Source organism: Neoarius graeffei, chromosome 6, assembly GCF_027579695.1.
Source record: "Neoarius graeffei isolate fNeoGra1 chromosome 6, fNeoGra1.pri, whole genome shotgun sequence".
NCBI lineage: Eukaryota > Metazoa > Chordata > Actinopteri > Siluriformes > Ariidae > Neoarius > Neoarius graeffei.
In genome coordinates this window covers 92,359,645-92,376,966 of record NC_083574.1, presented here as the reverse complement: position 1 = coordinate 92,376,966, position 17,322 = coordinate 92,359,645, and the positions used below count along the sequence as shown (strand labels likewise).

General features: G+C 40.2%; 1 protein-coding gene across 1 annotated transcript; it reads right to left on the bottom strand.

The window, feature by feature from the left end:
- Window positions 1-4,769: 4,769 nt before the first annotated feature.
- LOC132888425 (extracellular calcium-sensing receptor-like) lies at window positions 4,770-7,540 on the bottom strand. Its single transcript, XM_060924474.1, has 6 exons — window positions 7,456-7,540; window positions 7,283-7,362; window positions 6,310-7,126; window positions 6,004-6,227; window positions 5,797-5,920; window positions 4,770-5,677 (listed from the first exon to the last, which is right to left on the bottom strand). Exons 1-6 carry the CDS (start codon window positions 7,538-7,540, stop codon window positions 4,770-4,772), a joined length of 2,238 nt encoding a protein of 745 aa, XP_060780457.1.
- Window positions 7,541-17,322: the final 9,782 nt, after the last annotated feature.

The window sequence follows — 17,322 nt, the reverse complement described above, 5'->3', positions numbered from 1 at the left end:
AATCAGCCTTTGCTTCCTTAACAGAGAGTTGATAAAGCTTTAAATGCTGTTGGAAGATTTCAAAGGAGACTTGGAGTTTATCTTGTTTCCACTTTCGCTCTGCCCTTTTACAGGCTCAACGGAGGGCACGAGTGGAGTCATTTAGCCAGGGTGTGGTGATATTGGTCTTGGGCCATTTTAATTTTAAGGGGGCTATCTGATCCAAGGTATGGGAGCAGGAACAATTAAAAAGATAGACCAGTTCTTCTATGTCATTACAGGAAAAAGGATCAGGAGGATGAGAGAGGAGAGTGAGCTCAAAGAGGTCAGAAAAATGTGAGGCTGTGGCAGAGTTACAGGAACAGGCAAGGTGATAGGGTTGAGGAGGGGGAGGGAGGGCCAACAAGACTCAAACTCTATCAAAAAATGGTCGGACACAACAGTGTTAGTGATAGCAACATTTGCAATACAAAGACCCAGTGACAGGACCAGGTCATGGTATGAGAGGTATGACCTCTCAGATGTGTGGGGCCAGAAACTGACTGAGTTAGATCGAAGGAATCAATCAGATTTAAAAATTAATTTACCATCGGCTTGGTGGGACAGCAAATATGAATGTTGAAATCTCCCAAAATCAGTAATTTCTCGGAGGGAGAGGCCAAAAAGATCAGGAGGTCAGAAAACTCTTGTAAGAAACTTCTACTGGCTTTAGGGGGTCTATACACCAGAGCACATAAAATTGGGGAGTGTGCATTAACCAGTAACAGTTGAACTTCAAAAGCAGAGTAAGTTTGAGTGGGCAGAAACCTACACTTGTATGACTTAGCAAATAAGACCTTTATCCTCAATTATTTTATTACATCCCGAAAGCTGGACTTTCTTTTTAATTACTGAAACATGGCTTAGGGTTGGTGATTTGTCCTCCTTTGTTGAATTATGTCCTCCCCACTGTGGCTTTTTAAACTCTCCCAGGGTTTCGGGTCATGGTGGTGTCACTGAACGGGTCACTGTTCGGGTCACTGTTGCAGACCACCACCATGACCCGAAACCCTGGGAGAGTTTAAAAAGCCACAGTGGGGAGGACATAATTCAACAAAGGAGGACAAATCACCAACCCTAAGCCATGTTTCAGTAATTAAAAAGAAAGTCCAGCTTTCGGGATGTAATAAAATAATTGAGGATAAAGGTCTTATTTGCTACAGACCTAGCATTTATTAGAGCAAATTTAACTGGTGGTGGCTGCAATGTCTGTTTAGACGAGATTGTCCCATAAAAGCTTAATGGGCGAAGATTCGCTAAGTTCATTCCATAACTTGAGCAGCGTGTTTTGACAGAGGGGTGAAGAGTCCAGTGAACTGGAATGGGGGCCGCTTGAGTAGCAGTAAAGGGCGATGGCAGCAGAATGAGATTTTGGAGGTTTATGCTAGCCTCTACACGTCGCCTAGTCGACAAGCGAGAGGAGAGGAGGCTGGGGATGGCGCCGTCAATTTGGGAGGAATGCTTGATGAATTTATGATGGCAGCCCCAGTGCATATACTGGGGCTGCTGGTGAGCGATGCCCAATGTGACACATAGTTTGTGGACACCAGCCGGTAGACAGAGAGAGGATGAGTTGAGATTCAAAAGTTCAGCAGCAGAGTACAATAAATCCATTGTGAGATGCGATGCAGTGTGGGGGTCGCAGGCAGCAATAATAATCCACAGAGTCTTAAGAATGGCGAGGACGCTAATGGCAGGTAGAAAATGCATTTTAATTCTCCATGGATCTCCAGGCTAAACCAACAGAGCTTGACAGCCAAGTTTGAAAAACCTCGATAGGCCAACTGTCTGATATTACAGATAGATAGGCTAACAGCAAGATCAATCAGTGGAGGCAGGGGAAACTCCCAACCCTGATTTAGATGCTATGGCCAGCCTAGCATACAGCAGTGAGGAAGGTGAAACTTACACACACATACGCTGGGAAAGATTTGCGATGATCACAGCAGAGAGGGCTCGAGTTAGGCTGGAGACGCTGGAGCCCCAGGTGAGAGTTGCTTGCAGGATTGCAGGTTAGTCCGATTTAGTATGTAGTAGATGGTAGAAGGTTTAATCCAAAGCAAGTCAGAAATCCGTAATAACAAGATAATCCACTCATATCCGGTTGTTAAGTTAAAAGAAGTGCAGACATAACAGACAAAAACAAACAGCAGACCAGTGAGCAGCGGCAGCCAACAAACGCGCCAGCGTACACTCCCGGGGTGATTGCTTTCATTGGCGATTGGAAGTGTGCCTTCTCCGATTCGGGAAGAAGACAGTTTGCTCCTTACTTGGGGTGATTGCTCTCATTAGCGATTGGAAGTGTGCCTTCTCTGATTCGGGAAGAAGACGGTATTGAAAGTGAGCCTTCTGTTATCCGAGATAGCACGGAACACAGATCTGGAGAGAAGGCGGTTTTGCTCCTTCCACAGCTCGTCAGCTGGAGACCCTCGGCATCTCATTGGGCACCTGATGATCTAGAAGGAATTTCGTAGACGTTGAAAAAGGAAGGAAAGGGATCCGGTTGCTTTTTTTTCTTTGAAACACTGCGTGGCTGCAGTAACTAACTGGTTCAATTATTATTACAACTCCACGAAGGTCAAGCACATTGAACTTTGGCTAAAGTCCAGTATCAATAGCTGGTTCTTTGTTCTCTGTCCTTCTGTAGCGCCAAATGCATCGGCCTCTCTTTCACGCGTGGAGTCCACCAGAGAGGACATCCACAGCCAGAGAGAGTGAATTTCTGTTTCCCTTGCTGATTTAAAGCAGTCGTGACGTCACTGTACCTGGTATCCGGTATCCTCTGTATCCAATACCATTACAGGGAGTCAGAGGAAGGGGCAGAGATAAAACATGGCATCAAGTACAGAGATGGGTGTGTTTCAAACTGGTTGTGAAAGGGTTACCATGGTTATGGGCATGACAGCTGTCCCTACACATATCTGTTTAGTCAAGCCTTTTGTTAATAGCTTTTATTCAGTAAAGGAGTAGATCTGGAAGGTCCTCAGGCATAGATTGTTTTAGTAAACTGGAATGTATGGATGCTGTCATCCCCCACTCGCTTGCTCACTTGAGTTTGTTGATGGTGTGGCTGCTGCTTTATGTCACAGGGCGCCCTCATGCTTGTGTTACCTTCTGGCTCTCCCCTTTTAGTTATGCTGTCATAGTTAGTTTTGCTGGAGTCCCTGCTTGCACTCAGCATAAAATGTACTGTATACTGTTCTTACTTCATCAGGTGACATTGGGCATACCTAACAACCTGTGTTTTCTCTCTCTTTCTCTCCCCCCTCCCCACCATCTGTCCCTCTGAGTTACATGTCAATCCTGAGATCGAGATGCTGACCTCTTCTACTCCTCAGACCTGCCTGATCCATCCTGATGCTCTACGTCTGGTTGGAGTCTCATCACATTGCTGCTGAGGAGGATGGCCCCATATGGACAGTTGAAAGTCACACCTGGAAAATGCTCTGGACACTTACAGTCATGCTTTTATGGCTGAGGACAACAGTTGACTTGCTAACTTTAGGACTGCAGTTGTCATGAACAGTTTTGCATTCAAGTTTCCATCAATGAAGAGTTATAACCTCAATGAAACTCACTTCATTTTAAAACTGTTAAAGATGTTATAATCACATTGTTATCACCCAAATGAGGATGGGTTCCCTTTTGAGTCTGGTTCCTCTCGAGGTTTCTTCCTCATGTTGTCTGAGGGAGTTTTGCCCTGCCACAGGCTTGCTCATTGGGAATAGATTAGGGATAAAATAAGTTCATTTTAAAAGTAATTTAAATTCTGTAAAGCTGATTTGCGACAGTGTCTATTGTTAAAAGCGCTATACAAATAAACTTGAAATAAACTTGACTATATTTATTTTCTGAACATATTTGGTAATTAGTGTCCATTTTATAATTAGCCAAACTGCTTGACCATCAGACACAGTACAAATAGAGTGCAAATACCAGTTGGAGCTGGGATACAGTCTGAAGATATTTGGTGCAAAAACAAATAGAAAATAACTGGGAAATAATACATTAATTGCTATTTACTTCAGGTTAAAGCTGGAATAGAATGTTAACAGAACAACAGTCTGTTTGTAGGTACTCCAAAATGTACCTTCAAATGCAAGATAGTTTTATCGGATGCATGGACAGTATGTGTAGTGTGCTGAATAGCAGTAATGTTGGGAGAGGGCCCAGTTACTTAATGTGTCACAGATACAAAAGTGCCAGATATCTGTAAAGTAATGGTAAATCACAAGGATATAAAACCAGTCATTAAGCTTGCATACGCACAGCTACTTTTATTCATGCCTTTGACAGTGCACTTACAGATGTGAGGTAAGGAAATGTATTATTATTATTATTATTATTATTATTATTATTCAGCCATTTAACAGTTAACATATAGATATGATGTTTGGAAATCGAAGTGTGTTATAGCTGAGATTTCTATTTCACAGATTATGGTAAAAATGAGCAGGGGCACATTGTGGCTTAAGCTGGGGACAAAATAAGAAAAGGAACATTTTAGGGGAAAACTGGCTGAAAATATATATGAAAACACACCTTGTTTATGACATATTATGCACTAAATACTAATCACATGTAAATGGTGCTGCACAGTCAGCATATCAGTTTATTTACTGCAGTCATTAAAATTATACATTTTTATGCTAATGTATTTTAAAGTCTTTGACTTAAGTTAGAACATCCCTTTTACAAAGGTTATATAATTTGAATAGATCATGTTAATAATGAGAACGTACAAAGCTAAATCATTTTGCAGGTGGTTTCGCCATCATTTCCTTTTTAGTGTTCTTCTCTGGTTTTAGTATGATGATATAACACTTTGGAACAAATATGCAGATCAGTAAACCAAAGCTTGATGTTAAAATGGCAAATATCTCGACAGCTACAGTGAATTTTCCAGGAGAGCTGACATAAGCAGGAATAAAGGTGATCCAAACTGCACAGAATATGAGTATGCTGAATGTAATAAATTTGGCTTCATTGAAATTGTCAGGCAGCTTCCGGGCCAGAAAAGCCAAAATAAAACACAAAAGAGCCAGGAGTCCTATATAACCCAACACAACCCAGAACCCGAGAGCTGAGCCTAAATGACATTCTAATATGATCTTTTCTTTGTAGTATTTCATATTTTTGTATGGAAAAGGAGGGGACAATGTTAACCACAGTACACAAATAATAACCTGTACAAGAGTGAAGGCAAGTACACTGAGTCTCTGCTGTGGAGGCCCAAACCATTTCATGACATCACTTCCTGGAAGTGTCGCCCTGAAGGCCATTAACACCACTACTGTTTTCCCCAGAACACAGGAGATGCAGAGAACAAATATGATCCCAAATGCTGTGTGGCGCAGCATACAGGACCATGCAGAAGGCTGACCAATGAATGCAAGCGAACAGAGGAAACACAGAGTCAGAGAGAAGAGCAGCAGGAAGCTCAGTTCAGAATTATTTGCTCTAACAATTGGTGTGTCCTTGTGTTTGAAAAAAATTACAGCAATGCAGATGGTAAAAGATACACCTAACAAGGAAAAGGATACAAGAATGATCCCCATTATTTCCTCAAATGACAGGAATTCCACTACTTTTAAGACACAGGTGTCTTTCCTGTGATTAGACCACAGTTCTGGTGGACACTTGATACAAGTTATAGAATCTATAAAATAGAAAATGAATAGCAGTTTAGCTATTTGGGTTTACGACCCAAATGAAACTTTAAAATCTGTTTTATTTGTGTATGCATCACTGAAGCTAACCACTATTCATTAGCTGTACCGGTTATATTACTGATTTCCCCCTCTGCACAAGGAATACAGTCAAAACAGCAGATTGGCCTTCCTTTCTGCACAGCCTTCCACATGCCCAGGGGACAACTTGGACTACACACAGAGACTGGAACCTGAAAAATATTTTTATTATGTATACAATATTCTGAAATATATTTTGTAAATATTATATCTGGATATAGATATTGTGATTTACCTGTGCTTTGTTGTGGGCCCAGGCTATATTGACGTTGTTAAATGACAGCTGAAGGTTTGTTTGCAAAGAGCCATCATAGAAGCCCACTTTAACAAAAACTAATTTACCATTTTTATCCTGTTGCCAATTCAGCAGTTCATACCTTGCAGCAGGGTCTCCATTTTCATCAAAGAATACATCCTCTCCAGCTGTAGTTGTGAAACGGAGTTTCTTCAACTCATTGACTACCTAAAAAAATATTGCAAACTCTTCCATCATAGATATACGTAAGTAAATAATTTTCAGGAGGCTATACTCTACTAATACTGACCTGCCATGGTTTTTTATCTGTAATGTTTGCACATGCAAAAGAAATGTCTTTTCCACTCTTTCCCTTTGAACAGTTATACAAGTTGTGCAGGGCATAACTGACCGCATACACAGCCTTGTAAACATTACTTGCAACTCCTAATTCTGAGACATCTGTATAAAGGTTTTGAACTTGACTAAGACTTTCATCACCTTTGCACATTTGTTTCATATCAGCTTTTTCTTGTGTGGGAAGCTTACATTCAAATATTGTCTCCCACAACTCCTTGTAAATAGTTGCATCAGAAGCAGGATTAATTTTGGTCAGAAATTGCCCTAGGCCCTTAATTTGAGCTTTTGGGATTGCAAAACCCATGGATCCTTTCAGAAGATGCTGCCATTGGGCATAATCTGGGTTGTTTTCAGAAATCCAGCCCTCACTACCAATCCACTGAAATCCAGTCAAGTTCTGTAAGGCCATTTCCTTCAGAAGAACCTCAAAGTCAGATTTTGCAACAAAAGCGACAATAACTTTGGAGGTTGAAGCCTTGATAATCTCAACTATTTTCAGAATTTTTTCTCTGGGGTCTGTCCTGAAGAATGCCATGGAATATTCAACACAGATTCCCTGTTTTTTGGCTGCAATAATGAATTCATTTATGCCATTGTTCCCATAGTCATTATCACTGCATAGGGCCCCTACCCATGTCCAGCCAAAATGCCTGACCAACTTAGCCAAAGCTCTACTCTGGTAGAAATCACTGGGAATAGTTCTGAAGAAAGATGGATGTATTTTCCTATCACTTAGGCATGCACATGTTGAAAAGTGACTGACCTGCAATACATAGATTTCAATAAAATTTTATTTTCTTCTAAACTTTTATAATTAGGGATGCTCTTAATTAACCATCAACATGTTTAATTAATTTATTTATTCATTTATTTAAATTCACAATAAAGTAGTTTTTCCACAGAAAAAATGAAATCTTACCACAGGTATGTACAAAGGTCCCACAGTGGCAGACAGGGCAATCGAGGGACTGGAGGATGTTTCTCCTATGATTGCTTGAACTGTATCAGGTTTCGAGCAAGATATTACAGATGTATTTTTTCCATTGCCATTAATTAAGGACAAGGCAGATCTTGTCGTTATTTCTACTGAACCACAGCCATCATAGATTTGATAACCCACTTTAACCCCAGGAAGAATATCAGTTCTGTTGTTGATCTCCTCAATGGCAAACAACATTGTTTGAACATGTTGAAATTCACGGAGACTTAATCTATAGAACCAAGCAAACAAAACCACATATCTTTTGAATGCACCCCATAATCATGAATACAGTAACAAGGTTATATGTGGTATGCTTTAATGCAAATAACTAAATAAATAAATACAACATTTGTGATCTTATTAAAATATGCTGAGATTAAACCAATATTAAAATCCAACTTCATACAATTCAACAAATTCAAATTCCCTTAATGTGCCCTGATATACCTTCTGCATTTTGCTTGCCATGGCTCAGATGTAAACACATGTGTGGTCTGGTCCCATTTGGAATGGAAGGAAAATATACCACCGATCATTACATCACCATCTTGGCTGAGTTGAGGAGGATTGGGTGGGCCTAGTAAGCTGCACTGATGATCAGCTGCTCTCACCTGAGTGAATAATAGCCATGTGTGCAGGAACGTCATTTTCATCTGACCCAAAATACTATAACAGCTGTTTAGGCTTTTATAGGGTCCAGACTCCCAAGTGCATTATCTCAGTATTTTGCACTGCTTATTAGGAGCCACACATTTTTACTTCATTACACTGCTGTGTAAATTGATGCAGAATGCTCAATTCTGATAATAAATCTCTTGTTCTGGTGCCTTGCTTTATATCCATGTAATTGTCAGTTATTATCTGTGGGACCTAGTTGATGCTTTCTGTATCCAAAAGATAGTATCGACTGCTCTGGAAAAACAAACAAAAAATAAATCAAACAAACAAACAAATAAAAATAAATAAATAAGAGACCTGTGCAAAAATATCAGTTTCTCTGGTTTTACTATTTATAGGTATGTGTTTGAGGAACATGAACATTTTTGTATTATTCCATAAACTACTGACAACATCTCCCCCAAATTCCCCTTAAAATATTACCATTTAGAGCATTTGATTGTAGAAAATTACAACTGGTCAAAATAACAAAAAAAGATTAACTGTTTTCACACTTTGAATAATGCACAGAAATCAAGCTCATATATGATTTTAAATAAGAAAATGCTAATATTTGAACTGAGGATGTCAGAAGTCAATATTTGGTGGAACAAGCCTTGCATTTAATCACAGCTTTCATGCGTCTTGGCCTGCTCCCCACCTGTCTTTCACATTGCTCTTGGGTGACTTTATGCCACCCCTGGTGCAAAATAATGAATCAGCTCAGCTTTATTTGATGGCTTGTAACTATCCATCTTCCTCTTGATCACATTCCAGAGGTTTTCAATGGGGTTCAGGTCTGGAAAGTGGGCTGGCCATGACAGGGTTTTGATCTTGTTGTCCTTTATCCATACTTTGATTGACCTGCCTGTGTGGCATAGAGCAGTGTGCTGCTGTAAAAGCTAATCCTCAGAGTTAGGCAACAAAGACAGAGCAGAAGAAAGCAAGTTTTCTTCCAGGATAACCTTGCACATTGCTTGATAAATGTGTCCTTCACAAACAAAAATCTGCCCCATTCTTGCCTTGCTGAAGCACCCAAAGGTCATCACTGATCCTCCACCAAATTTTACAATGGGTGCAAGACAGCATGGCTTGTAGGCCTATACAGGTGTCCATCTCACCATTAGATGACCAGGTGATGAAAAAGCTGAAAATTAGACTCTTCAGAGAAGATGACCTTACTCCAGTCCCCTACTGTTCAATTCTTATGATCTTTAGCAAAGCTCAGCCTGGCTCTTCTTTGCTTCTCATTGATGAAGGGCATTTTTCTAGCTTTGCATGAGTTCGACCCTGCCTGGTGAACCATGTTTCTACCCATCCTTCCCATACATTTAATGCCAGCTGCCATTTGCCATCCTTTATGGAGATCACTTAATGTCATCCTATTTTTGTTGAATGACATTCAAAGGAGTTGATGATCATTCTGGTCAGTGGGGAATGGTTTTCATGCTTTGCCAGTCTGTAACTCTGTTGTCCCTAATGTCTACTTCTTGAACTTGTTCTAATGAAGTTTCATCTTTGAAATTTTGAGGATGGAAGCAACCTGACATTCACTGTATCCCTCTGCCAGTAAAGCCAGAATTGCACCCTTCTTTTTCTCACTCAAAACTTTTCTTTTTGACTCTTTTGGCCTGATGAATAGATATTTTTGTATTCCAATTAAATTTAAGGGACTAATGACATGGTTTTTGCCATCCAAACCGGTCTTATTGCAAGAGGATAGTGATGGCCACAGCACTGTTTTTTTTCTTCTTTCCTCTTTTTATAATCAGTCATGTTATTGACCTGTTGCCAATTAACCATATATATATATATATATATATATATATATATATATATATATATATATATATATATACAGGGTTCTCCACGAGGGGTTTTAGAGGTGTGGGCTGCCCCCCTTTCTGTGATTCCCGCCCCCATTTAATTTCTGCTGCCCCTTTACAAAAGGAAGAGACGTACCTTTGTTTTCTTTGTGACAGATAGCCTTTCTCTGTTGGAGTACCGACAACACGACAACACCCGAGTGTGAAACTCATTTACCAGCAATTAGTTTAGTCAGTCTGATGATTATAGTCTATGAAAAGCATTTCACACTTCGGCATTTCAGGGCTTTCCACTAAGGCTCATACAAGCCGGCCATGACAAATAAGTAGCCAGCCGGGGGTGGAGTAAACACAAAACTAGAGCTGACAATTCCCCTGTGGGAAATGGTGAGAGTGATGCAGTGTGCGTATCGCAGGCTATGAGGCTCCGATGCTATGAGCCTGTGTATGTTTGAGAGAATGAGCAGCCCCTCCCCTCTCTGCTCCCTGAGTGGAGCTTGTTGCCTTGGTAACGGTGCTTGGGTGCAGGGAAGAGACACAATATGACAAGCAAAGAGCGCTTTTTCTCAGAGTTCCCTCTCCTCAAACAACACTGATTTACATGGAAACGAAAGGAGCTATTCACAAAATTCTTTCACATTGAGTGCTACAAGGCTCTCATGAACACATTGATGTAATTTTTTTGTCTCTAGTGTAAAAAATGTGGACACTAGAGTGAGTTGAAAACAAGTGATTTTGTAGTAAAAGCGCTGTCAAGATTTGAATGGGAGTCAATGGGGCCAAAACAGCGTAAGGACTCCACCAGAGGAGTTTGATTTTCACAAAGCTGCAAAACTATGGGCAGGCATTAGGAACAGGAAGATCACCTTCGAAGTGGATGTTTAGGAAAAGAGGAAAGCAGGTAATTTTGAGTTAGTTTCTTTCAAATATCAAAGCATTTTGTGCAACCATATTTTAGAGATCATGTTAGGCTGTGTAAATATTACAATGCATTTTGCTTGAGTCTGTATGAATGAGTTTAAATTACAATGTCATTTTTCTTTTTTATCTTCTTAAGCCCTATTCGCACGGGATAAATATTACCTATGGACCTCTGGTAATTTGCAATTACCCCCGCACCTCTGTGTTATTGTGTGGCGCATTCGGACGGGATATGCAAAAGTCTGTAATTCACTGAATTTACAGACATTGTGACCGGATGTGTCATAAGTTCACAACATCCTGTTTCGTCTTGTAGACAGGAGTTCTTGGAGCTGTTTCTGCTTATCTGGTTCAAATATGGGATAGGCCTACTACCACTTGCTCCTGAAATGCTGTTTATCAAAATTTCGCCCATATCCTCCATTATTCACTCCAGAAAAGTACAAGAGATGCGCGTTTAATAATTACAAACACAGACATGTGCATTCACACGGGACTTGTATTACCACTGGATGTCTGTGTTTTGCCAAAACACAGTAGGTAATTCGTGGCGGAATTATTACTTGGCAAGTTACGGACATGGCGCATTCGCACGGGACTAAGAACTCAGACATTCTCTGTAATTATTCCGAATTACCAGAGGTCCACAGGTAATACTTATCCCGTGCGAATAGGGCTTTAGACTATTAACTGGTGAACATGGATGGAGGAGTGTAAATATAGTTAAAACAACATCTTTTCAATGTACTTTACTCTCTAAAAAAATATATATTTTTTTCCAGTGGTGCCTGCAATTACATTTCCATTTCAATGTCAATGTCAGCTTTTGTGGAGTAGTGTGAATATAGTTAATACAAAAACGTTTCTGTACTTTTCTGTTCTTTTTTTGTAGTTTGATAAATAAAAAAATATTTTTTCCAGTTCCATTTCAAACAATGTGTCTGAATATGATGTGTAAGTGTGTAATGTTTGATGTATGATGTGTTTTATACCAGTCCAATTGATTCCTCTATTCTAAATGATTACTATTTGAGATTATTTTATGCAAATTTTATGCAAATGACATATGTAAATTTATGCAAATTTGTTTCAAGGTCATCCGATTGACCCCACCCCCCTATATTTTCAATCCGTGGAGAACCCTGATATATATATATATACAGGGTGCGATTTGTCAAAAAACCAGAAGGGGTGATGGTTTTTTTTTTAATCATGAAACGTCACAAAACTAAGGTAACAATAGGCTAACAGCTCAATAACATCCGATGATATCAAATGAATAACACTGTGGCAGGGGGGGCATGGTCAAGCATCGGTATGTGACAGGAGGGTGGAGTCAGGGAAGGTAAGTGGCAGAATCACTACACCTGTCGTTAATTCATGTGTTTGTGTGTCTTCCCAGTGACCGCGCCCTATTTAAGGAGAGAGAGCGAGAGCAGAGGGAGCTCTCTCCACAACTAGATGACTGATGTGTGTGCAGATAGAAGCTGAAAAGCTGAATAAAAGCGAGTTGTGTGAAATCAGTTCTGTCCTGCCGTCCTTTTGTCACAGACCGATGCTTGACCACGCCCCCGCTGCCACAAACACTAAATGAAAACGAACCAGAGATAGTAAATTCATCTTCCTATCTCTCTGACTAAATACACAAACACTAACACACAACAAAGTTCGCATTGCTTGTTGCGTTGCTGTGATGTTTCTCTCCCTCCAGATTAAATGGACAGTGACTCAAAAATCACTAAAAAGGGAACCCATCCTCATTTGGGCAACAACAGACAGCCTGACTATAATATTAACAGTTTTAACAGGTATAACCCCCATGAGGACAGTTGAGGGTTATACCTGTTAAAACTGTTAATATTATAGTCATGCTGTCTGTTGTTGCCCAAATGAGGATGGGTTCCCTTTTGAGTCTGGTTTCTCTCGAGGTTTCTTTCTCATGTCGTCTGAGGGAGTTTTTCCTTGCCACCATCGCCACAGGCTTGCTCATTGGGGATAGATTAGGGATAAAATTAGCTCATGTTTTAAGTCGTTCAAATTCTGTAAAGCTGCTTTGCGACAATGTTTATTGTTAAAAGTGCTATACAAATAAACTTGATTTGATTTGATTTAAAATACATGAATACTAAATGAACAGTTTGCTCTGATGGCGCAGTTCATGTGGCCTTTTCTGCTTTCCCGTCGGTGCGCTATCCGCCGCGTTTCGCCCTTCTTTAATCCACATTTTCTGCGAATTTCTCAGCAGGGAAGGAATGCATGTCTGGCCCATTGACAGCGAGGAAAAGAAGGCTGTCAGTGTGGATACATTCATTCTGTTGCGCTCATCAATAAGGATGTGATTCATGGTGCTAAATCCACGTTCACACTCTGGATATTGTTATTATCTACAATGTATCTATTTGCTGGGGACGTTCGTGAACATCAAAGCTGCCACTTTGGGTCATTTTGAAAGTGAGTGCAATGTAGACCATAGAAAACTGTGTCACAACATGCCTGTCATGTCAACTTTTTTTTTGGTTTGTTTGTTTTATTGACGGGGTTGTCCCCGAGGATTTTTTTTTCAGCAGAGATAAAAACCAGAGGGGGGGATGATCCCCACCATTCCCCCCAGCAAATTGCACCCAGTATACATATATATATATATATATATATATATATATATATATATATATAAATTTATTTTTTTCACATTCTACAATATTTTCAGTCTTTTGTTACCCCTTTCCCAAGTTTTTCAATCGTGTTGCTGACATCAAATTAAAAAAGAACATATATGTAAAACAAACACAACAATAATATTTCTCAGTTTGAATATTTGATATGTTGTCTTTGTACTATTTTCAATGAAATATAGGGTCTCCATCATTTGCAAATATTCACATTCTGTTTATACTTAAGGTTTTTCACATTGTCCCAACTTTTTTTTGGAATTGGGGTTGTAATGACCTGATGAAATCCATGCCAATTCTTTCAAAGAAGATCTCATTTAAGGGTAGCAAGCACAATGGCACTTTTGGTGTGGCCATTGGATTTACCAGCTGGCCTCCCTGACAAGCTGCACATCACCTGTGGACATCAGCGCAAATCCCTGGCCAATAGAAATGAGCCATGAGATAATTTAGTGTTTTATCCTGACCCAAGTGTCCAACCATAGGATTATGATGAGCTGCATGGAATAAAATTTTCGTACATCTCATCAGGACTGTCAGGACCCAGAGGCCATGGGAGCAGACTGGACCCAAGGAGCAATTGTGAGGAACAAACTGAGATGTACCTTATGAGTAGGCTCAGGAGGAGAACAAGCAGGAAGCAGGCACTGCAGCACAGTCCGAAAATCTCTGAGTTAAATCCAAGGAAGAAAGAGTGGAGGCAGATTCACAGGTGACAACAATCGCAAGAGAAATACAGAGTTGGAAAATAAAACAGTGTCCTGAGTCAAAGTCCCGGTCAAAAATCCCAAAAATCAGCAGGCAAAAATCTTCATCCAAGAAACATAATCCAAGTTAGGAAACTGAACGTGAACTTGACAATGCTGAGTGATGAGTATTTATCCACATTGTGTAATTCTGCTCGGTGTATTTATATAGAGTGGCTAACAGCAAATACATAGCAGCATGGGGAGAATGGGGCAAACGTGAAATGGAGCACAAAGGCTCAGGTCAGAATTTGGAGTTCCAGGCTGGATCATGACAGGGACCAACATTTGTATCATCTCTTCCTTAGTTTGAGTGTCCTGCATCACTTTTTACAGCCTATCCTTAATAATATAAAAATACGGAAAGGAAAGCACAACGTTAGGCTGGACGGGTTGGCCATCAATTACTTTCACTTGGTGGTCAAAAGCATGTCGCAGAGACACGTCACATGTCTGTTCCAATGGGAAATCCCCAAATGGATTCCCCAAAGAGACAGGAAGGCCCTCCCCACTCTTCGTGTCATCATGACGGGGAGATGATGAGATTGCCCTGAGACTGACTCCCCAGCTAACACTGCGGTGGGATTCCCCCATGATGTACTACCGCAGGACTCACCCACTACTTACTGTGTGATTAATGTTTTAAACCCCACCCAAACTGTTCTCAGGATAGGTGGATGGGTGATGCTCAGAATAACTGCCACCTCTACGACATGCTTTTCTGATGAAAATATTTATTTTTTAGGAGGAGGATTTAGACCTCATCATAGCACAGAGACAGCTCTGGTTAAAGTAGTAAATGACCTACTGTTGGCATCTGATCAGGGCTGTGTCTCACTGCTTGTGTTGCTTGACCTTAGTGCAGAATTTGATAACATTGATCATTCCATTCTTCTGGATAGACTAGAAAATGTTGTGGGAGTTAAAGGAATGGCCCTCTCCTGGCTCAGGTCTTATTTAACTGATCATTATCAGTATGTTGATACAACCCCGATTCCAAAAAATTTGGGACAAAGTACAAATTGTAAATAAAAACGGAATGCAATGATGTGGAAGTTTCAAAATTCCATATTTTATTCAGAATAGAACATAGATGACATATCATATGTTTAAACTGAGAAAACATATCATTTAAAGAGAAAAATTAGGTGATTTTAAATTTCATGACAACAACACATCTCAAAAAAGTTGGGACAAGGCCATGTTTACCACTGTGAGACATCCCCTTTTCTCTTTACAACAGTCTGTAAACGTCTGGGGACTGAGGAGACAAGTTGCTCAAGTTTAGGGATAGGAATGTTAACCCATTCTTGTCTAATGTAGGATTCTAGTTGCTCAACTGTCTTGGGTCTTTTTTGTCATATCTTCCATTTTATGATGTGCCAAATGTTTTCTATGGGTGAAAGATCTGGACTGCAGGCTGGCCAGTTCAGTACCCGGACCCTTCTTCTACACAGCCATGATGCTGTAATTGATGCAGTATGTGGTTTGGCATTGTCATGTTGTGAAATGCAAGGTCTTCCCTGAAAGAGACGTCATCTGGATGGGAGCATATGTTGATCTAGAATCTGGATATACCTTTCAGCATTGATGGTGTCTTTCCAGATCTGTAAGCTGCCCATGCCACACACACTAATGCAACCCCATACAATCAGAGATGCAGGCTTCTGAACTGAGCGCTGATAACAACTTGGGTCGTCCTTCTCCTCTTTAGTCCGAATGGCACGACGTCCCTGAATTCCATAAAGAACTTCAAATTTTGATTTGTCTGACCACAGAACAGTTTTCCACTTTGCCACAGTCCATTTTAAATGAGCCTTGGCCCAGAGAAGACGTCTGCGCTTCTGGATCATGTTTAGATACGGCTTCTTCTTTGAACTATAGAGTTTTAGCTGGCAACGGCGGATGGCACGGTGAATTGTGTTCACAGATAATGTTCTCTGGAAATATTCCTGAGGCCATTTTGTGATTTCTAATACAGAAGCATGCCTGTATGTGATGCAGTGCCGTCTAAGGGCCTGAAGATCACGGGCACCCAGAATGGTTTTCTGGCCTTGACCCTTATGCACAGAGATTCTTCCAGATTCTCTGAATCTTTTGATGATGTTATGCACTGGAGATGATGATATGTTCAAACTCTTTGCAATTTTACACTGTCGAACTCCTTTCTGATATTGCTCCACTCTTTGTCGGTGCAGAATTAGGGGGATTGGTGATCCTCTTCCCATCTTTACTTCTGAGAGCCGCTGTCACTCCAAGATGCTCTTTTTATACCCAGTCATATTAATGACCTATTGCCAATTGACCTAATGAGTTGCAATTTGGTCCTCCAGCTGTTCCTTTTTTGTACCTTTAATTTTTCCAGCCTGTTATTGCCCCTGTCCCAACTTTTTTGAGATGTGTTGCTGTCATGAAATTTCAAATGAGCCAATATTTGGCATGAAATTTCAAAATGTCTCACTTTTGACATTTGATATGTTGTCTATGTTCTATTGTGAATACAATATCAGTTTTTGAGATTTGTAAATTATTGAATTCCGTTTTTATTTACAATTTGTACTTTGTCCCAACTTTTTTGGAATCGGGGTTGTATAATTGGTGATATTTCTCGACATACTGAAGTAAAGTTTGTGGTTCCACATGGTTCTGTCTTGGGTCCACTGCTTTTTTTCTTTATACAGTGGGGCAAAAAAGTATTTAGTCAGCCACCAATTGTGCAAGTTCTCCCACTTAAAAAGATGAGAGAGGCCTGTAATTTTCATCATAGGTACACTTCAACTATGAGAGCCAGAATGGGGGGAAAGAATCCAGGAAATCACACTGTAGGATTTTTAATGAATTAAATGGTAAATTTCTCTGTAAAATAAGTATTTGGTCACCTACAAACAAGCAAGATTTCTGGCTCTCACAGACCTGTAACAACTTCTTTAAGAGGCTCCTCTGTCCTCTACTCGTTACCTGTATTAATGGCACCTGTTTGAACATGTTATCAGTATAAAAGACACCTGTCCACAACCTCAAACAGTCACACTCCAAACTCCATTATGGCCAAGACCAAAGAGCTGTCAAAGGACACCAGAAACAAAATTGTAGACCTGCACCAGGCTGGGAAGACTGAATCTGCAATAGGTTAGCAGCTTGGTGTGAAGAAATCAACT